Raw genomic sequence first — 24,377 nt, 5'->3', positions numbered from 1 at the left:
TCTGCAAATCCTGTCTTATGAGGAAAGGTTGCAGGATTTGGGAATGTTTAGCCTGCAAAAGAGAAGACTGAGAGGAGACTTAATAACTGTCTACAAATATCTCAAGGGTTGTCACATTGCAGAAGGATCATCTTTATTCTCATTTGCACAAGGAAAGACTAGAAGCAATGGGAGGAGACACAGATTAGATATCAGAAAAAACTTTTTGACAGAGTGATCAATGAGTGGAACAGGCTGCCACGAGAGGTGGTGAGTTCTCCTTCAATAGAAGTCTTCAAACAGAGGCTGGACAGATATCTGTCTGGGATGATTTAGCGAATCCTGCTTTGAGCAGGGGGTTGGACCAGATGGCCCAGGAGGTCCCTTCCAACTCTACGATTCTATGTTATCCTCTATGCATAAAGCTAGAAAATAGTATCCCCACAGCCTAATTTATAGGGTTTTAGAGGGGTTACAAGGACACTAAACTTCTGGAAAGCAAACTTCCAACGGACAAGAGATGATCTTGGTGCAATTAACTGGGACGTTATCCTGAGACATAAAAATACACAAAGAAAATGGGAGACGTTTATTAGCATCCTGAATAGGACCTGTGCACAATATATACCGTATGGGAATAACCATGCTAGAAATAGGAGGAAACCACTATGGTTAAGTAGAGCTGTAAGGGGTGCAATAAGTGACAAAAATAAATCATTTAGAGAATTAAAGCAAGTAGGTAGTGATGAGGCATTAAATAATTACAGAAGATTAAAAAAATTCTGTAAAAAGCAAATCAAGACAGCAAAGATTGAGACTGAGAGACTCATTGCCAGAGAAAGTAAAAATAATCCCAAAATATTCTTTAACTACATAGATAGTAAGAAACTAAAAAATGATAGTGTTGATCCCCTTAAAATTAGTCTGGGTGAAATGGATGAGGAAAAAGCCAATATGCTAATTGACTTTTGTTCAACAGTATTTACACAAGAAAATCCCTTGACGGATAACATGATCAGGGATGAAAATTCTCCATTAAATGTCACCTGCTTAACCCAGCAGGAAGTACGGTGGCGTCTAAAAATCACTAAAATTGACAAATTCCCGTGCCCGGATGGGATACACCTCCGAGTACTGCAGGAATTAAGTACAGTCATAGATAGACCATTATTTTTAATCTTTAAAGATTCCATAATAACAGGGTCTGTACCACAGGACTGGCGTATAGCAAATGTGGTGCCAATATTCAATAAGGGGACAAGAACTGAACTTGGAAATTATAGGCCAGTAAGTGGACGACAAACTCACATTTAGTGGCCATTGTCAGGCAACTGCTGCAAAGGCAAATAAAATAATTGGATGCATTACACTTGGGGTTATTTAGTTTGGAAAATCGAAGGCTTAGGGGTGATCTTATTACAATGTATAAATACTTTTTTGCCCCACTGTATTTAGTCAGTCAGCAATAGTGCAAGTTCCACCACTTAAAAAGATGAGAGGCGTCTGTAATTTACATCATAGGTAGACCTCAACTATGGGAGACAAACTGAGAAAAAAAAATCCAGAAAATCACATTGTCTGTTTTTTTTTCATTTTATTTGCATATTATGGTGGAAAATAAGTATTTGGTCAGAAACAAGCAATCAAGATTTCTGGCTCTCACAGACCTGTAACTTCTTCTTTAAGAGTCTCCTCTTTCCTCCACTCATTACCTGTAGTAATGGCACCTGTTTAAACTTGTTATCAGTATAAAAAGACACCTGTGCACACCCTCAAACAGTCTGACTCCAAACTCCACTATGGTGAAGACCAAAGAGCTGTCAAAGGACACCAGAAACAAAATTGTAGCCCTGCACCAGGCTGGGAAGACTGAATCTGCAATAGCCAACCAGCTTGGAGTGAAGAAATCAACTGTTGGAGCAATAATTAGAAAATGGAAGACATACAAGACCACTGATAATCTCCCTCGATCTGGTGCTCCACGCAAAATCCCACCCCGTGGGGTCAGAATGATCACAAGAACGGTGAGCAAAAATCCCAGAACCACGCGAGGGGACCTAGTGAATGAAAAAGAGAGCTGGGACCAATGTAACAAGGCCTACCATAAGTAACACACTACGCCACCATGGACTCAGATCCTGCAGTGCCAGACGTGTCCCACTGCTTAAGCCTGTACATGTCCGGGCCCGTCTGAAGTTTGCTAGAGAGCATTTGGATGATCCAGAGGAGTTTTGGGAGAATGTCCTATGGTCTGATGAAACCAAACTGGAACTGTTTGGTAGAAACACAACTTGTCGTGTTTGGAGGAAAAAGAATACTGAGTTGCATCCATCAAACACCATACCTACTGTAAAGCATGGTGGTGGAAACATCATGCTTTGGGGCTGTTTCTCTGCAAAGGGGCCAGGACGACTGATCCGGGTACATGAAAGAATGAATGGGGCCATGTATCATGAGATTTTGAGTGCAAACCTCCTTCCATCAGCAAGGGCATTGAAGATGAAACGTGGCTGGGTCTTTCAACATGACAATGATCCAAAGCACACCGCCAGGGCAACGAAGGAGTGGCTTCGTAAGAAGCATTTCAAGGTCCTGGAGTGGCCTAGCCAGTCTCCAGATCTCAACCCTATAGAAAACCTTTGGAGGGAGTTGAAAGTCCGTGTTGCCAAGCGAAAAGCCAAAAACATCACTGCTCTAGAGAAGATCTGCATGGAGGAATGGGCCAACATACCAACAACAGTGTGTGGCAACCTTGTGAAGACTCACAGAAAACGTTTGACCTCTGTCATTGCCAACAAAGGATATATCACAAAGTATTGAGATGAAATTTTGTTTCTGACCAAATACTTATTTTCCACCATAATATGCAAATAAAATGAAAAAAAAAAAACAGACAATGTGATTTTCTGGATTTTTTTTTTCTCAGTTTGTCTCCCATAGTTGAGGTCTACCTATCATGTAAATTACAGACGCCTCTCATCTTTTTAAGTGGTGGAACTTGCACTATTGCTGACTGACTAAATACTTTTTTGCCCCACTGTATATGCGGGGACAGTGCAAACACTTTTCTAATGATCTTTTTACTCTTAGATCTGTGGCGGGGACAAGGAGGCATCCTCTACGTCTGGAGGAAAGAGGGTTTAAGAATACTCAGACGCGGATTCTTTACTGTAAGAGCAGTGAGACTATAAAGCACTTTGCCATATTATGTTGTAATGAGTGATTCCCTACTAAAATTTAAGAAGGGACTGGATGCCTTTCTTGAAAAGTATAATATTACAGGGTATATACACTAGTTTCCTTAATATTGCGTTGATCCAGGGAGCTAGTCTGATTGCCGTATGTGGAGTTGGGAAGGAATTTTTTTCTGCAATGTGAAGCTTACTGTTTGCCACATGGGTTTTTTTTTGCCTTCCTCTGGATCAACATGTTAGGGCAGGTTAGGATAGGATATGTGTTGAACTAGATGAACTTAAAGTCTTCCTTCAACCTTAATAACTATGTTACTGTTATGTGTTCATAGATATCAATCATGTCTAAGTTCTTTTTTATCTAAGTGGTGAAAAAATTCCAAACTTTGTTAAAAAAGAAAAATTGTTTAAATCACCGATACCTGTAGCGTCTCCATTTTTCATGATCTCTGGTTGGTTGAGGGCTTATTTTTTGCGTACCGAGCTTACATTTTTAATGCTACCATTTTGGTGCAGATGCGATCTTTCAATCGCCCATTATTGCATTTTAATGCAATGTTGCGGTGACCAAAAAAATGTTGTTCTGGCATTTTAACTTTTTTTTCTCGCTATGTCATTTAGTGATCAGTAGAGTTGAGCGACTTTTGGTTTTTTAGGATCGCGTTTCGTTTCGTGAAACCTGACTTTTCCAAAAGTCGGGTCGAGCAAGATCGTCCGATTATAGGGAAAAGTCGGGGTCGTCACGAAACCCAATGTAAGTCAATGGGGAATAAAAGTCGGCAGTGAGAGGAGGACAGGAAACACACCTACAGTGCCCATTTGAATGCCAAAAGCATCAATTCTTCTTTCTTAAGCTTGTCAACCTTAATTAACTTCATAATACAAGTTATGCACTGAAAAATGGGGGTTATTTGGCTACAAACTGTGGGGGGGGGAGGGCTGGCTCCAGGTTTTCATGTGCCCTGGGCGAAAGAGCGCCCCTTTTAACACATACCACAACTCATCATGCTCCGATATGGCAGAGAAATAGCGGTATAGTACAATGAAAAATACCTCACTTTTTACATCTCATGACGAGGCCCATCTATTTCTCCATACAGAATCATTGGTCCCATATAATGTTTGAAACAGTATATGATGAGCTCCACATAATGCTACAGTATATGTTGGTCCCCATGGATGAAGCTCCACTGTCTTATGGGCCCAAATAATGCTCCAAACATAATGGGCCCCATTTCTAATGCTCTAGTGTATAATGGGCCCTGTAAATGCTGCTCCAGTGTCTGATGTCCACCTTTGGAATGTTCCAGTGTATGGTGGGCCCCATCTATCATTCTCCAGAGTATAGTGCTCCCCAAAAATTGCTGTCCCAACATTGAAAACAATGAAATAAGTCTCCTCGCTAGGGAATCCCTGTACTTGTCTGGACAGGTGCTGTAGCTTGCTTAACAGCTCGCCAGCCGTTCTCCCGCCCAGTATGGATTACACGTGATTGCACAAAGGTGAGAAAGGGTACCGTATCCCCAGATAACATGTATGGATAGCGTACACATTCAAAATATGTCTCAGGAGGCAGGCTCAGACGGTGTTAGGCCCAGTATGGATTGCACGTGATTGCACAAAGGTTAGAAAGGGTACCGTATCCCCGGATAACATGTATGGATAGCGTACACATTCAAAATATATGTCTATACCGCATGAGGCAGGCTCAGACGGTGTTAGGCCCAGTATGGATTGCACGTGATTGCACAAAGGTTAGAAAGGGTACCGTATCCCCGGATAACATGTATGGATAGCGTACACATTCAAAATATATGTCTATACAGCATGAGGCAGGCTCAGACGGTGTTAGGCCCAGTATGGATTGCACGTGATTGCACAAAGGTTAGAAAGGGTACCGTATCCCTGGATAACATGTATGGATAGCGTACACATTCAAAATATATGTCTATACAGCATGAGGCAGGCTCAGACGGTGTTAGGCCCAGTATGGATTGCACGTGATTGCACAAAGGTTATCCAGGGATACGGTACCCTTTCTAACATGTATGGATAGCGTACACATTCAAAATATATGTCTCAGGAGGCAGGCTCAGACGGTGTCAGGCACAGTATGGATTTGACGGCCCAGATTACACAGCGGAGGAGCAGGGAGAGGTAAAGATTGCAAATGCTGGGGCCCTGCCCAAGCAAGGGGGGCCCACTCGTGGGCGTCGGTACTGGCACTGGGCCCCTCATAGTACAGCGGTGTGTCTGACGGCGGGTGTGCACCACCACCATCAGAGACACTTGATTGCACTATGAGGGACCCTGTGCCAGTGCCCGCGCCCAAGAGTCGGCCTACCCACCTGTCCAGGGCAGCGGCACTCGCACGGTGTCGTGCGGTAGGTGGTGACCCCAGCCATGGGGGGGGAGGCAGCACAGTTAGGGAGTTTTAGAAAGTGGCATATGTTGATGTTGGACATTCAGCTGATGCAAAAGGCGAAATAGGTGAAGTACCAGGAAGAGGTGGACCAAAGCAAGCCATTTTTCTGTCACCCTATGTGTCATCAGGGGAAGGTGGGACAAAATCCTTGGAAACCCATGCGTGGTTCATTTTAATGAAGGTTAGATCATCCACATTTTGGGTTGACAGACGGGTCCTTTTTTCTGTCAGGATTGATCCAGCTGCACTGAAGACTCTTTCCGATAGCACACTTGCAGCTGGGCAAGCGAGCTCCTGTAAGGCATATTGGGCCAATTCAGGCCAGGTGTCCAGTTTAGCGGCCCAATAGTCAAAGGGGAATGACCTGTGTGGGAGAACATCGATATGGGAGGAAAAGTAGTTTGTTACCATAGTTGACAACTGCTGTCTCCTGTCACTTTCCATCGATGCAGTATTACCAGTTGTGTGAGCAGTATTTGAAAAATCAGTCCACAACATTGTCATGAAACCCCTGTCTCCAATGCCACTTCTGCTGTGTGCACCACGAACACCTCTGCCAAGCTGCCCCCGGCCCGTACGGCTCGTGTGAGAACCATCACCGCTGCTGTGTGCTGGGAATGCCTCAAGCAACCGATTTACCAGAGTTGCTTGTTTATTAGCCAATATTAGGTCAAGGTTCTCCTGTGGCATGATGTTTTGTAATTTGCCTTTATAGCGTGGATCCAGGATGCTGGCCAACCAGTAGTCGTCATCGTTCATCATTTTGGCAATGCGGGGGTCCCTTTTTAGGATCTGCAAGGCATAATCTGACATGTGGGCCAATGTTCCCGGTGTCAATGATGCACTGCGAGTGCTGGGTGGAGGAGCACTTTCTGGCAAATCCACGTCCCTCCAGTCACGCACAAACCCTGTACCAGACCTTGCCACGCCAACATTTTCACTTGCCCCACGAGATGCATCCTCCTCCCCTAAGTAATCATCCCCATCATCCTCCTCCTCCTCCTCTTCTTCCTCCACCTCGTCCAGGAGAGGTCCCTGAGCAGACAATGGCTGAATGTCATCAAGGATTCCCTCCTCCTCTTCCTCCTCATCAACATTGGCTGCAGACGCCTGCTCCTTAAGGTGCGTCAAAGTTTGCATGAGCAGACGCATAAGTGGGATGCTCATGCTTAGGATGGCGTCGTCTGCGCTTACCAGCCGTGTGCATTCCTCAAAACACTGAAGGACTTTACAAAGGTCTTTCAGCTTCGACCACTGCACACCTGTCAACTCCATGTCTGCTCTCAAAGTGCCTGGCCGTGTATCCTCCCACAAATGCATTATGGCCTGCCTCTGCTCGCACAGCCACTCCACCATGTGCAGGGTGGAGTTCCACCTTGTTGCAATGTCGATAATGAGGCGGTGGTTGGGAAGGTGGAGCAATCGCTGCAGCTTCTGCATACGAACGGAGTGTACAGGCGACCGGCGGATGTGCGCGCACAGTCTTCGCACCTTCTGGAGCAGGGCTGTTAACTCCGGATAATTTTTGAGGAAGCACTGCACCACCAGGTTCAAGGTGTGAGCCAAGCAAGGTATGTGGCTGAGTTTTGAAAGGGCTATGGCTGCCACAAAATTACGGCCGTTATCACTAACTACCTTGCCTGCCTCAAGATGTACACTGCCCAGCCATGACTCAGTTTGTCGCTTCAAGTACTCGGCCAGCACCTCGGCGGTGTGTCTGTCGCCCAAACACATCATCTGCAACACAGCCTGCTGACGCTTTCCACTAGCTGCTCGATAGGGGGACACATTGTGTGCAACAGTGGCAGCTGCAGATGGAGTGCTCGTACGACTGCGCTCTGTGGACGAGCTTTCGCTTCTGGAGGAGGTGGAGGAGGAGGAGGGTCGAACGCCTACAGCCAACTGTTTCCTATACCGTGGGCTAGGCAGCACTGTCCCACCACCGCTGTCCCCTGTGGACCCTGCATCCACCACATTAACCCAGTGCGCAGTGATGGACACGTAACGGCCCTGGCCATGCCGACTGGACCATGCATCAGTTGTGAGGTGCACCTTTCCGCTCACTGACTGCTTGAGTGCATGGACAATGCGGTCTTTCACATGATGGTGGAGGGCTGGGATGGCTTTGCGAGAGAAGAAGTGGCGACTGGGTAGGTCATAGCGTGGTACTGCATAGGCCATGAGTTCGCGGAAAGCTGTGCTTTCCACCAACCGAAAGGGCATCATCTCAAACGAGATTAGTTTGGCAATGTGGGCGTTCAAACCCAGTGTACGCGGATGAGAGACTGAGTACTTTCTTGACCTACTCATAGTGTCTGGGAGGGTGAGCTGGACTTGAGAGCTGCATATGGTGGAAGTAGCGGTGGACAGGGCGGACTGAGAGAGGGTTGATGATGGTGATGGAGTTGGTGTTCTTTCTGATGGCCTAGAATCAGTCTTTCGTTGATATAACAGTGGGATTCCCTGACTGCTATGGCCTTGCAATGACACCTCAACATTTGCTGCTGTGCTAACCGGTGGGCTTACAGTGGGGGAAACAATGTAGCGTTGCTGACTACCTTCGTTGTGATCAGTTGCACATGTGGCACTTGAGGTTTGGTGTTGTGTCCACGCTTGCAAGTGCATGCTGGTTAAATGTCTAAGCATGCAACTGGTATTCAAATTTTTCAGATTTTTTCCTCGGCTAAAGGTCTTTGCGCACTTCTTACAGATAACCTTGGCCTGATCATGAGGATTTTGTTCAAAAAAGTGCCACACTGCACTCTTCCTACTTTGGCAGACATTTTGCGGCCTAGCACGCTGTGATCTTTTGACCCTCTGGACAAGCTGTCCAGCAACTCTTTTGATGTTTGCAACCTGTCTTTGGAGTGCTCCGGGCCTGCCAGATAACAGCTGTTGCGATGTCGATGTCTGCTGTGGATGCTCCTCATCTGAGCTATTGGAAGCAGCACCCTCTTCCCCCAATGGATGCCAATCTGGGTCAACAACTGGGTCATCCATCACCTCCTCTTCTATGTCATGTGCACCTTCCTCTGTGTCACCGTGTATGGTGGTATAGTGTGCGGGAAGGGGCACCTGAGTCTCATCAGGGTCAGAATCTGGCTCTGTACACTGCGAGGACAATGTAGTGCTCTGAGTGAATGTACCAGCAGAATCATCCATCAGCGGCTGTGCATCAGTGCACTCCATGTCAGATTCATCTTGGCCTGGGTAATTCACCATTTCACTTGATAATCCAGGCATGGTATGTGAAAACAGCTCCATGGAGTAATCAGTAGTATGGCCTGCGTCATCCTTCAATCTTGGTTGGGGTGAAGGACACAAGGAAAGGTGTGGTTCATGAACATGAGCCTCCAATGACGACTCAGTGCTTTTACTTTTTACAACTTCAGAAGAGGAGGCGATAGAGCTGGAGGCTGAGTCAGCAATGTAAGACAAAACTTTTTCCTGATGCTCTGGCTTTAAAAGCGGTTTGCCAACTCCTAGAAAACTAAGCGTTCGAGGCCTTATGTAGCCAGACGATGACGCAGGCTCAACACCTCCTGCATTCGGTTTTATTTTGCTCTTGCCACTACCATCAGATCCACCACCAACACCATCATTACCAGCTGCCAACCCCCGCCCAATTCCACGGCCTCTTCCACCAGCCTTCCTCATTTTTGGTAGAAATGTAGACAAAATCCAACAAACTATATAGTATGTAAAACAAGGTGTCTATAGGACAGGGGAGATTTTGAATTTCTGCACACACTTTTGGACACTGGACACTTTTGGATTGTGTGAGGCCCACTGATATCTGAGCGCTATGTGACAGGCTCGATGGCACAGCTGTGACCTAAGTGACTAGAGAATAAGTGAGATTTTGAATCTCTGCACACACTTTTGGACACTGGACACTTTTGGATTGTGTGAGGCCCACTGATATCTGAGCGCTATGTGACAAGCTCGATGGCACAGCTGTGACCTAAGTGACTAGAGAATAAGTGAGATTTTGAATCTCTGCACACACTTTTGGACACTGGACACTTTTTTGGATTGTGTGAGGCCCAATGAATATCTGAGCGCTATGTGACAAGCTCGATGGCACAGCTGTGACCTAAGTGACTAGAGAATAAGTGAGAGTTTGAATCTCTGCACACACTTTTGGACACTGGACACTTTTGGATTGTGTGAGGCCCAATGAATATCTGAGCGCTATGTGACAAGCTCGATGGCACAGCTGTGACCTAAGTGACTAGAGGATAAGTGAGAGTTTGAATCTCTGCACACACTTTTGGACACTGGACACTTTTGGATTGTGTGAGGCCCAATGAATATCTGAGCGCTATGTGACAAGCTCGATGGCACAGCTGTGACCTAAGTGACTAGAGAATAAGTGAGAGTTTGAATCTCTGCACACACTTTTGGACACTGGACACTTTTGGATTGTGTGAGGCCCAATGAATATCTGAGCGCTATGTGACAAGCTCGATGGCACAGCTGTGACCTAAGTGACTAGAGGATAAGGGAGATTGGATTGCTTTTAAAAAAGCAGTTTGCGGAGCAGTGGGTAAACAGCAATGCCAGCCTGTCAGGAAGCCTTAAAAGGCAGCCCAACAACCAACACCACTGATACACCACTATATAGCCTCCCCTTGCACTGCACACAGTGACTGGTGTGTTGTGCAGGCCAAATTGCTATCAGCAGCATAAGCAGTTTTTTTTTCTTCTCAGCAGGACAAAAAATAAAATTGGGATTGCTTTTAAAAAAGCAGTTTGAGGCCCAATGAATATCTGAGCGCTATGTGACAGGCTCGATGGCACAGCTGTGACCAAAGTGACTAGAGGATAAGGGAGATTGGATTGCTTTTAAAAAAAGCAGTTTGCGGAGCAGTGGGTAAACAGCAATGCCAGCCTGTCAGGAAGCCTTAGAAGGCAGCCCAACAACCAACACCACTGATACACCACTATATAACCTCCCCTTGCACTGCACACACAGTGACTGGTGTGTTGTGCAGGCCAAATCGCAAGCAGCAGAAGCAGTTTTTTGGTCTTCTTCCCTGCCTAACGCTCTCCCTACAGAATCAGCAGCAACCTCTCCCTATACTAAGATCGGCAGAAGTAAGATGGCGGTCGGCGTGCACGCCCCTTTTATACCCCATGTGACGCCCACCAAAGCAAGCCAATCACTTGCATGCCCTTCTGAAAGATGGTGGTGACCCGTGCCTATGTCATCACGTTGCCCACAGTGTCCGTGGATCCTGATTGGCTGAAAAAGAGCGCAAAACAAACTTTTGAAACGCGACTTTGGCGCGTAAGTCGCCGACCTCGTGGCCGACCTCATCCTAGGGTCGGGTTTCGTTTCATGAAACCCGACTTTGCCAAAAGTCGGCGACTTTTGAATTTTTTCGACCCGTTTCGCTCAACTCTAGTGATCAGGTTAATCCTTTTTATATTTAGACATCGGGTGATTCTGAACACCGCGATACCAAATATGTGTGTGTATGTTTGATTATTTTTTTTGTTTTATTTTGAATGAGGGAAAAAAGGGGGTGATTTGAACTTTTATATTTTTTTTTTTTTTATTCTTTTAACAACCTTTTTTTTTTTTTTTACTTTTGGCATGCTTCAATAGTCTCCATGGGAAACTAGAAGCTCCCATAAACCAATCGGCTCCGCTACATACAGGTGATGATCAGACCTGTATGTAGCAGAATACCTCACTTAACTTGAGCACCGATCACCGGGTTGCGCTCATAGCAATCTGGCAGTGACAACCATCGAGGTCTCCAGGAGACCTCTAGTTGTCATGCCAGACTATGATTACCCGCGATCACGCGACTGGGGCCACCGATGGGTGGATTTCCATCTTGATGGCCATAAACGCTTGTTAAATGCCGCTGTCAGAGTTTTAATGGGTTAGTAGCCGCGGGTGGATCGCACTACCACCTGCGGTTGTTCCAGGCACATGTGAGCTGTTCAAAACAGCCGACATGTCCCAGGAAAGATGTGGGCTCACCGCCGGAGCCAAAATCAAAGGAAGGTAGTCGGACAATAGTGTAAATGTATGCCTGATGTCGGAAAGGGGTTAACTAAGGTGATTCCACAAATGAACTCATAAGGAATAATTGTTCATTGGAAACCATTCTACATGACTTTTTGACGAAGCTGCTTATGAAAATGATGAGGGAGAGTAAAGCTTGCACATCAAAGGAGAGAGAAATAGGGTCCCCGATCCCCCAATACCTCCCGGGGTCCTTCTGTCTCCTGGCCTCCCCACATGGCCGCCAGGGTCTTCTTTTGGTAAGAGAATGGGCGGGTGCAAGCGCAGTGTGCCCGTCGAGATCTGCTGGCCTCCACCTGGCAACAATAGGAAGATTTTTCCCATTGGTTAATTTTGGTCACTGTGATAGGGTCTATCACAGTGACCAAAATAAAAAAAAAATAGCAAATAAACCCCCCTTTATCACCCCCTGAGTAAGGAAAAAATAATTAAATAAAGAAAATATATTTATTTTCATTTTCCCATTAGGGTTAGAGTTAGGCTAAAGTGAGGGGTTACTGTTGGGATTAGGGTTAGGGTTGGGAATAGGGATAAGGGTATGTTGAGGTTAGGTTTATGGTTAGGTTAGGGTTGGGAATAGGGTTAGGTTTGTGGCTAGGGATATCGTTAGGGTTGGGATTAGGGTTTGTTAGGGGTGTGTTGGGGTTAGGGTTGTGGTTAGGGTTGGAATTAGGGTTAAGGGTGTGTTGGAGTTAGTTTTGTGACTAGGTTTATGGTAAGGGTTGGAATTGGGGTTAGGGTTGGTGTTAGAATTGAGGGGTTTCCACTGTTTAGTCACATCAGGGGGTCTCCAACTGCGACATGGCGCCACTATTAATTCCAGCCAATTTTGTGTTAAAAAAAAAATCAAACGGTGCTCCCTCCCTAATGAGCCCCGATGTGTGCCCAAACAGTGGTTTACCCCCACCTATGGGACATCAGCATACTCAGGACAAATTGCACAACAACTTTGGGGATCTAATTTCTGCTGTTAACCTTGGGAAAATAAAAAATTGGGGGCTAAAAATCATTTTTGTGGAAAAAAAGTGATTTTTTTTATTTTCACGGCTCTGCTGTTGTGAATTTACTTTCTGGCCTACCTCTGGTTACTAGTGAAGGTAGTGGAGCTGGTTATATTGACAGAGGGGTCGCGAGTTCTCTTTCTAGGCTCCCTCTGGTGGTTACGGGAGGTAATGGAGCTGATCTAATTAACAGAGACCTGCCAGCTGATAATGAGGAGGACGATTGGACATCTGGAGTTTATGATTGGATTTAAGACAGCCGACTCCCTCTATCCCTGCTGGTGTTTTTTTCCTGCCTCCTGAGGTCTTAGTTTCCATTTCAGTCCCTGCATGCTAAAGCTAAGTGTTCTTTGCTATTGTTCACATTTGATTTTGTTTTGTCGATTCAGTTTTGTGTGGTCAGTCAGCCCCGGCTGGGGCTATGGTGAATTTCCATCCTTTTGTTACTGCTTGTGCCAGTTTGTTTTTGTCCCTTATTAGATTGGCCTCTTTTTGCTCTGCTTTCAGAATATGCCAGTGTGCTGATATATTGGGCGAAGTCTAGTGACTTCAGTATTTTTCTATCAGACGTGTTGGACATTTTTTGCACGTTTTTTGCGTGATTGCTGACAGTGTCTTTCCTTTCCTGTCCTGTCTAGTTAGTGTGGACCCCATCATTTGCTCAGCCTATTTTCCTACCTGTGTTTGTGTTTTCATCTTGCTCACCGACAATAGATGTTTGGGGGCGATCTATTCCTTTGGGGTCTGCTCTGGGGCAGTTTAGATTTCCCCTTTCTTGCTTTAGGCTTATTTAGTTCTCCGACTGTGTCGAGGCATCTAGAATCATCGTAGGTACGCTCCACGGCTACTGCTAGTAGTGTGGATAGGATCAGGGGTCTGCAATCAGCTTAGTTACCAACTTCTCTGGTTTTCTGTGGCTTAGCTTGGTCTTGCTTTCCTCCTTGGTGACCCAATCATAACACTCTGCATTATAAACTTCTATGAAGCACTTAGGGGTTCAATTTGCTCACCATACTTCTAGATAAGTTTCTTAAGGGGTCTAGTTTCCAAAATGATGTCACTTGTGGGGGGTTTCCACTATTTAGTCACATCAGGGACTCTTGAAACGCAACATGCCATCCGACCTCAATTCCAGCCAATTCTGCATTGAAAAAAATCAAATGGCGCTCCTTCCCTTCCAAGCCCTACCATGCGCCCAAACAGTGGTTTACCCCCACATATGGGGTAAAGGTACTGTCACACTTAGCGATGCACCAGCGATCCCAACCAGCGATATGACACGGTCAGGATCGCTGGTGCATCGCTAAGTGGTCGCTAGTGAGCTGCCACACAGGCAGATCTCACCAGCGACATAGCAGAGGACGGGGGTTGCTACTTACCTGTCACACTAGACGATCCTGACGTCCTCCCGCCCGCGTCCATGCTCGTCTCTCCACAGGAAGCCCAGCAGGAAGCTGACGACGAGAAACGGTCCAGGACGTTCTCGCGCGATCAGCAGCAGATGAGCCGGTCGGAGGTAAGTATCAGACATAACGATGTCGCTAGCAATATCGCTATAACGTCACAAAACCTGTGACGTTATAATGATATTGCTAGCGATATCGCTTAGTGTGACAGGCCCTTATCTGCGCATTCAGGAGAAATTGCACAACAAATTTGATGGTTCGTTTTTTCTTTTTTTAATCTTGTGAAAATAAAAAATTTGGTTCTGAACTAAAATGTTTGCAAGAAAAAAGTTAAATGTTAATTTTTTTCCTTCCACATTGCTTAAGTTCCTTTGAAGCAAGTAAAGGGTTAGTAAACTTCTTGAATGTGGTTTTGATCACCTTGAGTCATGCAGTTTTTCGAATCGTGTCACTTTTGGGTATTTTCTGTCATCTTGCCCCCCTCAAAGTGACTTCAAATGTGATGTGGTCCCTAAAAAAATGGTTTTGTAAATTTTTTTGTAAAAATGAGAAATTGCTGGTCAACTTTTAACCCTTATAAGTTCCAAACAAAAATTGTTTACAAAATTGTGCTTCTGTAAAGTAGACATGTGGGAAATGTTATTTATGAGGTATTTTGTGTGACATATCTCTCTGATTTAAGGTAATAAAAATTAAATGTTTTAAAATTGCAAAATTTTAAAAATTTGCGATATTTTCGCTTTTTTCATAAATAAACGCAAGTCATATCATATCGAAGAAATTTAACCACTATCATGAAGTACAATATGTCACGAAAAAAGATTCTCAGAATCAGCGGGATCCGTTGAAGCGTTCCAGAGTTTTAACCTCACAAAATGACAGTGGTCAGAATTGTAAAAATTGGCCTTGTCATTAAGCTGCAAATTGGCTCTGTCACTAAGGGGTTAAATGACCACATTCCACTAGTTTATTTATTGAAATTTCAGTTAGTTATGTAGAATATAGTGGTACATTGTCAGACACTATTGCAGGTATGCTTGAGGTAAATATGGTAGAAACAAAGTTTTGTTTTTTCATGACAAGAAAACATAACATGCATTCCAAATTTCTATTTGTTTTGTAGGAGAATGAGGAGCAAGACTCTAGATTACAAATCAATGAAACTTCAAACTGGTGAATGGTTTGAAGACCTAAAAGCAAAGCGCTTTTTAGAATACCAAAATGCCACAGATCTTCTTCAGAGTGTTCTCCATCAGGAAGCTAAATATGGTAAATTCTCAGACGTAACTTGTTTATATAGAAAAATGAAAGTTATACCAAAAATCTATGATCCTCTTCTTTCTTTTTTTTTTTGAGACTACAAAGTTTGATTTGTCTGACTGGCCAAATCAAGACAGAGCACAAATGTATTGCAAATTGTGGTGGAATACTTTATTAGCCCAAATTTTCATAGTATGAAGATGATCGTGATGTACTCCATATAGATTGATTTGACAGAAGAGACAATATGTAGTAGACTACCCTCACCAAAAAGGTGGTATGAAAATATGTAAATGACCAAAATTACATTTATTATTGCACATCAAAAATTACAGAAATAGTATAACATGAGGTCAAACCAATGACAATACAGCTAAAAATAAAGCTGGATGATCCCCAAACATATGCAGGGAGACATCAATTCCTATACCCAGATAAAAATACAAAATCAATGGAAGATATATCTGATATATATAAGGCAAAATTATGCAAGGGGTGTATATATAGAATATCAATACATACAAAGTGTAATAAGATATTACCACCATAAAGAAAGTTAGTGGTTTGGCATACAACTGTATACATTGTCCTCCGTGATTCCAGAAAATCAATGTGGCAAGTGCATAAGAGGTAGGTATAAAGTGTCAATAAAGTACAAGTCAACAAGTAATTCACACAAAAATGAGTACAAAACTTTGTCATGAGTATGTGTATAATTATATACAATAACCAATGTCGGTCAGAATGGCAATGCAAAAGAACAAGATTGAAAAGTGGTAAGGGAAATAACCCTAACCATTCAAAGATTACTCCCACAAAAAAACACAAGATTATACTGTGGAAGCGCAGGTAAGGCAGCCACACAGATGTAACGAGCATTGCTTTCCCATGTTGAATAGTGGGAGATTACCAGACCGTTTTGACAGCTGCTTTTATGAGGGGATGATCTATCCCCCCGATTCAACATGGGTAAGTAATGCTATTTACACCTGTATGGCTGCCTTACCTGCGCCTCCACAGTATAATCCTATGTTTTTGTGGGCGTAATCTTTGCATGGTTAAGGTTATTTCCCTTACTTCTCTTCAATATAGCTCTTTTGCATTGCCATTCTGACCTACCTTGTCTTTTGTATATAATTAACACATACTTTTATGCCAAAAGATTTGTATTCATCATTTTTGTATGAAATAATTTTAGTTTTACTTTATTGGCACTTTATACATCTTATTCACTTGTCAGTTTGATTTTCTTGAATTATGGAAGACAATGTATATAGTTATATGCAAAACATCTAACTTTCTAAATGGTGGTAATATGTTATTACATTGTGTATTTATTGGTATTCTATCTATAGTCCTGACATAATTTTGCCTTATCTAGATCAGATTTCTCTTATATGGATTTTGGACTTTTATCTGGGCATAGCAATTGATTTCTTTCTAAATGTGTGTGAGGCTCATTCCGCTCTGTTTTTACTTGTATTGCCATTGTTTGACCTTGTGGTTTAATGTGAATTCATGTGCAATAATAAAGTATTTTTTTTGCCTTTTACATATTATCATATCATCTTTTCCAGGAGGTCCCTCATGACATCACCATGAGGAAGTTGTCCTTCTTATCCTTGATAGGGACAGGAACACAGAAGAGGTTACATACCCCCTCCCCACTATCACCCTTCAGTGTTTTTTTGTCCCTATCAGGGACAGACTCAGAGGAGCCCAGAGGTGCATGGAGTACATGATTAGTCCGGCGTCCTTCGGGGCGTTGGGACCCGGTGGAGCAGGAGCTCTCGGGAGAAGTAGTGCCCTCTCCAGAGGGTTCTCGGCAGAGGAGGCAGGAGCCAGAACCCACTCCGAAATGGGCGCTGATACCGCCGTAGGTCCCTCAGCGCTGGGTCGAGCTGTGTGCTCCCAATCCCTGCTGCATCCCCCCAGAGGGCTCTGTGCAGCAGCTGCTGTTCAGGCTGCAAGGCAGCCGGCGCCTCATGCCCTAGATTTCCAGCGCGCCGCGTCATCCGAAGGCACGCTGATGACTTCCGGGGGTGGGGCTAGAGAGAAACATGGTGGTACCCAGCGCGACGCTGCCTTCGGCTTGGTAGAGTGCACCGAGGCCAGCATCATCAGGATACCGGCACCCCGTGCATCGGAGATGTCGGGACAGGTAGGGCTTTAGATGGGGACTGTGCCTGATGGATCGGTGTGTGGGGGGCATGCGCAGCAAGGCCAGACATGTTATCGCAGCTCCTGGGATCAGAAGGAGGACAAATCAGATGACTTGAAGCCGAGTAAGGCGGACTATTTAAAGACACACAGAATGACAGCACCCTTGACTCAAAGGGGTAGTATGGTCCCTTACAGATCTCCAGACATACAGGAGCCTCTTTCCTGTACATATTTTGCAGGCCAAGGAAGCACCTAGGCAATCCACAATGGCCACCAAGCGGAAACCTAATAAATGCCCCCTATGCTCGTCCAGATTCCCGCCGGGACATAAAAAAAACCTGTGTGAAGACTGCATATCGGGACTTCTCAAACAGGAGCAGTCCTCTCTTAGACAATATAAAGTCTATGATCCAAGAAGAAGTGCAGACTACAATCACAGCACTTGTACCAACACAGTCCCTGCATCTTAATTGGCCTAGATCGGAACTGGAGCAGAGTTCGGAGGAAGGAGAGGTGTCGGACCACTCCGATCCTGACTCCGGGGAATGTTCCTCGGCAGCTCTTCCTGAAGAAAGGAAGAGATACCTTTTTCTCTCTGAAGACACTGACACACTCCTATAAGCGGTCACAAAAACAATGAATGTAAAAGATTCTACGGAGCCACGAACAGCCCAGGATGAGATGTTCAGTGGGCTAAGAGCCCGTAGGAATAGAGTGTTTCCGTTAATAGGCACATAACCACAATGATATTAGAAAAATGGGAAGAAACAGGGAAAAAGCTGGTAGTCCCAAAAGACCTCAGATACCACCTCCCCTTTGATCCAGAAGAGACCAAGGTGTGGGAAACAGTCCCAAAAATCGACATACCTGTAGCCAGGGTGTCAAAGAAGACAGCTATTCCCTTTTGAGGATTCATCTGGCCTTAAGGATCCGATGGATAAGAGGACCTCCTCAAGTAAGCCTGGGAAGCATCTGCAGCCATTATGAAGACTAACACAGCAGCCACCTCGGTAGCCAATGAGCCTATGGGTGAGTGAGCTAGAAGATCAGATTAGGGTGAAAACCGCCAGAGAGGAAATTCTAAAATCCCTACCTCTTCTGAAAATGGCAACCGACTTCATGGTGGACGCCTCGGCGGAGTCAATCAGCTTCCCTACGAGGAATAATGTCCTGTCTAAGGCTAGTTTCACACTAGCGTTTTTGAGCGCAGCGACGGCCTGCGCACGGCCACCGCTAAGCCCCGCCCCTGCCGCACCTCCGCCGGTAGCTCCACCTACCGGCGCATGACGCTGCATGCGCCCTGCGTCCCCTATCTTTATCACTGGGGGCGCAGGCCGTGCGCAGTATGCGTTTGGCGGCGCATGCGTCCTTTTGACAGTGCGCCGACCTGCGCCAAACGCAACCTGCTGCCGTTTGGTTGCGCCGGCGCACCGTCAAAAAGGTGCATGCGCCGCCAAACGCATACTGCGCACGGCCTGCGCCCCCAGTGATAAAGATAGGGGATGCAGGGCGCATGCAGCGTCATGCGCCGGTAGGCCGAGCTACCGGCGGAGGCGCGGCAGGGGGCGGGGCTTAGCGACGGCCGTGCGCAGGCCGTCGCTGCGCTCAAAAACGCTAGTGTGAAACTAGCCTAATCCAGCAAGACAAGCACTGTGGTTGGGGTCCTGGACAGGAGACTCTCAGTCAAAGAACAAATTGTGCTCTATACCATTCTCAGGACTTCATGTTTTCGAGCCCGTGATGTATGAATTACTCAAGAAAGCTTCCGACAAGAAGAAAGGCTTTTCCTCCTGAAAGCCTAAGAGAATGCCATCCTTTGGAAGGAATTGCTCCTATCCCAGGCAGGACTATAAAGGGAAAGGGAAGTCTGGCAGGTCTAGCTACCCAAAAGAGGGAAAAGGGATAAGTTCCAATCGAGCAGAGGACAAGACCTAGCAGACAATGATGCCAGGAAGATAGGAGGGAGACTCCTTTACTTCCAAAAGAACTGGCAGGACATTACCCGGAACCCGTGGATTCTGAATACGGTCGCAGAAGTGTGTAAGATCGAGTTCACCGAGCGACCTCCCAGGAGATACTGCATAACCCAGTCTCAGGTGACCCACCAAAGGCTTTTAAAAGACATGCAAGAGCTAATAGAGATAGGGGCCATAACCCGGGTACCCCATGCTCAAAGATTTCAAGGTCACTATTCAACCTTATTCTCAGTAAAAAAAAACCAGGAGGAGAATATTGAACTATAATAAACCTGAAGCCACTAAATTGGTGGGTGACCTATAAGAGAATCAAGATGGAATCTCTAAAAGCAGTCATACCATTAATAAAGGAGGGCTCGATGATGAGCACTTTAGATTAGAGTGCCTACTACCACGTACCCATCCACACATCACACCAAAGATTCCACAGGTTCGAGATAAAGGATCACGGGAAGATACAACACTACCAAATCCGTTGCTTACCATTCAGACTCGCCTCCGCCCACCGGGTCGTCACAAAACTTATGGCAGAGGTCATGACCTATCTAAGGGAAAGGAATACTTTCATCATCTTGGACAACTTGCCTTGCTGCTAGTGGCAGACTCTCCACAACAAATGGAGACAGACCTTACATCCATTGTATCAATCCTACAAAGTTTAGGATGGTTAATAAACTGGAAGAAGTCAAGTCTCAAACCAGAAACAGAAAAGGAGTTTCTCTGAGTCATCTTAAACTCGGAAAGAGACTGTTCCTTCCTTCACCTGCACAAACAGCAGACAGTCATACAGGAGGTCCAGATGGTCCACAGACAGAAGTACATCTCCATAAGGAAGGCCATGAGAGTCCTGGATATCATGACTTCGTGCATTTCCAGTGTCCAGTGGAGCCAGTTCAATTCAAGAATCTTGCAACAAGAAGTCTTGGTGGCTTGGAACGGCAAAGAATCATCAATAGACACAAACATGGGAGTCTCCAAAGAAGTAAAGTATTGTCTGTCCTGGTGGACAGACACACAAAACCTCGGGAAAGGAAGACCCTGGAATGCATTGCCGTGTATAAATATCACTACCGACGCCAGTCTCAGAGGTTGGGGGGCTCACATGGAAGGTCGTTACCTACAGGGAAAATGGGGCCCATCAATACGCAACCGGTCGTCAAATTGCAGAAAGCTCAGGGCAGTCTGGGAGGCACTAAAGACATGCCAGAGAAAACAGAGGGGTCAGAATGTCAAGATCTTCTCAGACAATTCAACTACAGTTGCCTTCCTTCAACATCAAGGGGGGGATCAGACACCGTCACCTGCAGAACCTAACTCATGAAATCTTTCTCTGGCAGAGCAGACAATAACGTCAATCATGGCAGTTCACCTGAAAGGATCCAAAAATCAGGTGGCAGACTTCCTAAGCAGAGAGAAGGTCCAACCTTCACAATGGTCACTAAACAAAGAAGACTTCATACAGTTATCCCGACACTGGGGGACACAAGAAATCGATTTATTTGCCTCAAGGAGGAACTCAATCAAGGAAATTTTTTTTCTCTCAACCCAGCAGACAACCCAACAGGGGTAGACGCTTTGGTTCTCGCTTATGCCTTCCCACCACTTGCTCTTATACCAAGGGTCTTAAGGAAGATCCAAGAAAGCAGAGCATCAGTAACATTGATTGTCCCTTACTGGCCCAAAAGAAGCTGGTTCTCCCTACTAAGATGTATGGCACTGGAAGAACCCATACTACTACCAGTGAGACTGGACCTTCTAACCCAGGGACCTCTAGTACATCAGAGACCAGAGATGCTACAGCTATCAGCCTGGATCCTGAGGCAGAGATTCTAAAATCAAAAGGGCTCTCCGAACTAGTAATATCTACTATGCAAAAGAGTTGGAATCTGGTAACCTCAGCCATATACCAGAAAATGTGGAAGAGGTTCTGTTCTCAGTGTACAGTACCAAAATCGGTAACCCAGGGTTCAAATATTCCCAAGATTCTCGGCTTCCTCCATGTGGGCTTTGACAAAAAACTGAGGCCTAGTACACTGAAAGTACAGGTGTCAGCCCTAGGTTCATATTTCGATTATCCACTAGCCAATCATCGCTGGGTGGTGAGGTTGATAAAAGCCATACAGCATATGAGACCCACAATCCGAAGTTCAATACCACCCTGGGATCTCAGCTTAGTCCTAAATGAACTACACAAGGGTCCATATGAAGCACTAGAGCAGGCCCTCTTAAGATCAGTAACATTCAAAGCACTCTTTCTAGTAGCAATAACTAATGCAAGATGCAAAGCGGAAATCCAGACCCTGTCAATAGAACATCCATATTTAAAAATTCTGGAGGACTGCATTGTTTTAAAATTAAATCCAGCCTTTCTTCCAATTTCCACCGGAATCAGGAAATAGTACTACCTAATTTTTGCCAGAATTACAGTAACAAGAAAGAATGCTCTGTCCACCTATTGGACGTTAAAAGAACTGTTCTTCGATACTTATAACTCACAAAAGACGAGAGTGGACTCTAATCTCTTTGTCCAAATGGTAGGCAAAAACAGAGGGAAGAAGGCATCGAAAGCGAAACAATCTTAATAGTAGTTTTCTCCGAGACCACAGTGAGGCACACAGTGTGCATTCCAGTTCTAGATGTCCAGCCATGGGAACGTCAGGGTGTCATTGCAAAAATATTAGCAGCAGTGTAAGTGGCATAACCAATTCTCTGTGAGTCATTTCACACGTTTTTAAACCAGCCAGTGAACCTGCAGAATAGAGTACAAGTCTGATACATTGTGGACGACTGAAGAGGATGGTGCAGGAGTATCTAGAGTTCCATATCAATGCAATCAGGGGGGTTTGAACCCTTTTCCATATTGGTCTTCAAAAATGAAGAGTGAACTAAACACACCTGTTAAGGCTTGGAGGTTTTATCAAGCCCAGCGGCCAGTGTTCTCTCAGAATATGTCTTCAGTAGAGTTGAGCGAAATGGGTCAAAAAATGTCAAAAGTCGCCGACTTTTGGCAAAGTCGGGTTTCATGAAACGAAACCCGACCCTAGGATGAGGTCGGCCACGAGGTCGGCGACTTGCGCGCCAAAGTCGCGTTTCAAAAGTTTGTTTTGCGCTCTTTTTCAGCCAATCAGGATCCACGGACACTGTGGGCAATGTGATGACATAGGCAGGGGTCACCACCATCTTTCAGAAGGGCATGCAAGTGATTGGCTTGCTTTGGTGGGCGTCACAGGGGTTATAAAAGGGCGTGCACGCCAACCGCCATCTTACTTCTGCCGATCTTAGCATAGGGAGAGGTTGCTGCTGCTGATTCTGTAGGGAGAGCGTTGGGCAGGGAAGAAGAAAAAAAAACTGCTTCTGCTGCTAGCGATTTTGCCTGTACAACACACCAGTCACTGTGTGTGCAATGTGCAGTGCAAGGGGAGGCTATATTGTGGTGGATCAGCGGTGTTGGTTGTTAGGCTGCCTTCTAAGGCTTCCTGACAGCTGCATTGCTGTTTACCCACTGCTCTGCAAACTGCTTTTTTAAAAGCAATCCCAATTTTTTTTTTTTGTCCTGCTGAGGTACTGAGCATGCATTTTTTCACACCATACAGCGGTGTACGCTCCTCATACAGTACCGTGTAACGGCTGTTATCACAGCCACAGTGAAGCTATCTGTGTGTCACTCTGTGAGAATAAGTAGAGGACATGTTCCGTTCTTACAGACCTGCACCTACTAGTTTTGTCTAGCTTTCAAACAGTTAAATATATTTGCTGTTTGATCACATTCGAAACTATAGAGAGACAGCGTGTGTCAGTCCGTATACTTAAAATACACGGAGCTTGACAATTTTACGTACACCGGACAGCCGTGTACGTGTACGCTCCTCTCAGTACCGTGTAACGGCTGTTATCATGGCCACAGTGAAGCTATCTGTGTGTCACTGTGGAAGGATAAGTGGAGGACTTGTTCCGTTCTTACAGACCTACACTCTAGGGAGATTCCTATTCTGCCCAATTCTACATACACCTTGTAGTTTGTGATACACTAGCCAATTTCTGCCTGTGACATAGCGCTCTGATATTCAGTGGGCCTCACACAATCCAAAAGTGTCCAGTGTCCACTAGTGTGTGCAGAAATTCAAAATCTCCCTTATCCTGTAGTCACTATTTTCACACCTGTGCCATCGAGCCTGTGACATAGCGCTTTGATATTCAGTGGGCCTCACACAATCCAAAAGTGTCCAGTGTCCACTAGTGTGTGCAGAAATTCAAAATCTCCCTTATCCTGTAGTCACTATTTTCACACCTGTGCCATCGAGCCTGTGACATAGCGCTGTGATATTCAGTGGGCCTCACACAATCCAAAAGTGTCCAGTGTCCACAAGTGTGTGCAGAAATTCAAAATCTCCCCTGTCCTATAGACACCTTGTACCTTGTTTTACATTACTATATAGTTTGTTGGATTTTGTCTACATTTCTACCAAAAATGAGGAAGGCTGGTGGAAGAGGCCGTGGAATTGGGCAGGGGTTGGCAGCTGGTAATGATGGTGTTGGTGGTGGATCTGATGGTGGTGGCAAGAGCAAAATAGGACCGAATGCAGGAGGTGTTGAGCCTGCATCATCGTCTGGCTCCATAAGGCTTCGAAGGCTTAGTTTTCTAGGAGTTGGCAAACCGCTTTTAAAGCCAGAGCATCAGGAAAAAGTTTTGTCTTACATTGCTGACTCAGCCTCCAGCTCTATCGCCTCCTCTTCTGAAGTTGTAAAAAGTAAAAGCACTGAGTCGTCATTGGAGGCTCATGTTCATGAACCACACCTTTCCTTGTGTCCGTCACCCCAACCAAGATTGAAGGATGACGCAGGCCATACTACTGATTACTCATGGAGCTGTTTTCACATACCATGCCTGGATTATCAAGTGAAATGGTGAATTACCCAGGCCAAGATGAATCTG

The 24,377-nt window shown here is 45.3% G+C and overlaps 1 protein-coding gene across 3 annotated transcripts in view; it reads left to right on the top strand.

The window, feature by feature from the left end:
- LOC141089473 (uncharacterized) overlaps window positions 1–24,377 on the top strand; it is a 444,347-nt gene that overhangs the window by 136,507 nt on the left and 283,463 nt on the right. For 2 of the 3 annotated variants that reach the window (XM_073575911.1, XM_073575912.1), the window contains one exon: window positions 15,169–15,314. In XM_073575911.1, the coding sequence (XP_073432012.1) occupies window positions 15,169–15,314 (146 nt within the window). Of the gene's footprint in view, window positions 1–3,069; window positions 3,150–15,168; window positions 15,315–24,377 lie in introns of all 3 variants that reach the window. The other variant, XM_073575913.1, reaches the window with a different exon arrangement.

The sequence above is a fragment of the Dendrobates tinctorius genome, unplaced genomic scaffold (genome assembly GCF_039654945.1).
Source record: "Dendrobates tinctorius isolate UK_male_01 unplaced genomic scaffold, ASM3965494v1 ptg000046l, whole genome shotgun sequence".
Lineage (NCBI taxonomy): Eukaryota > Metazoa > Chordata > Amphibia > Anura > Dendrobatidae > Dendrobates > Dendrobates tinctorius.
Note: the sequence above shows the minus strand (reverse complement) of the source record. Positions and strands in the feature narration are given on the sequence as shown.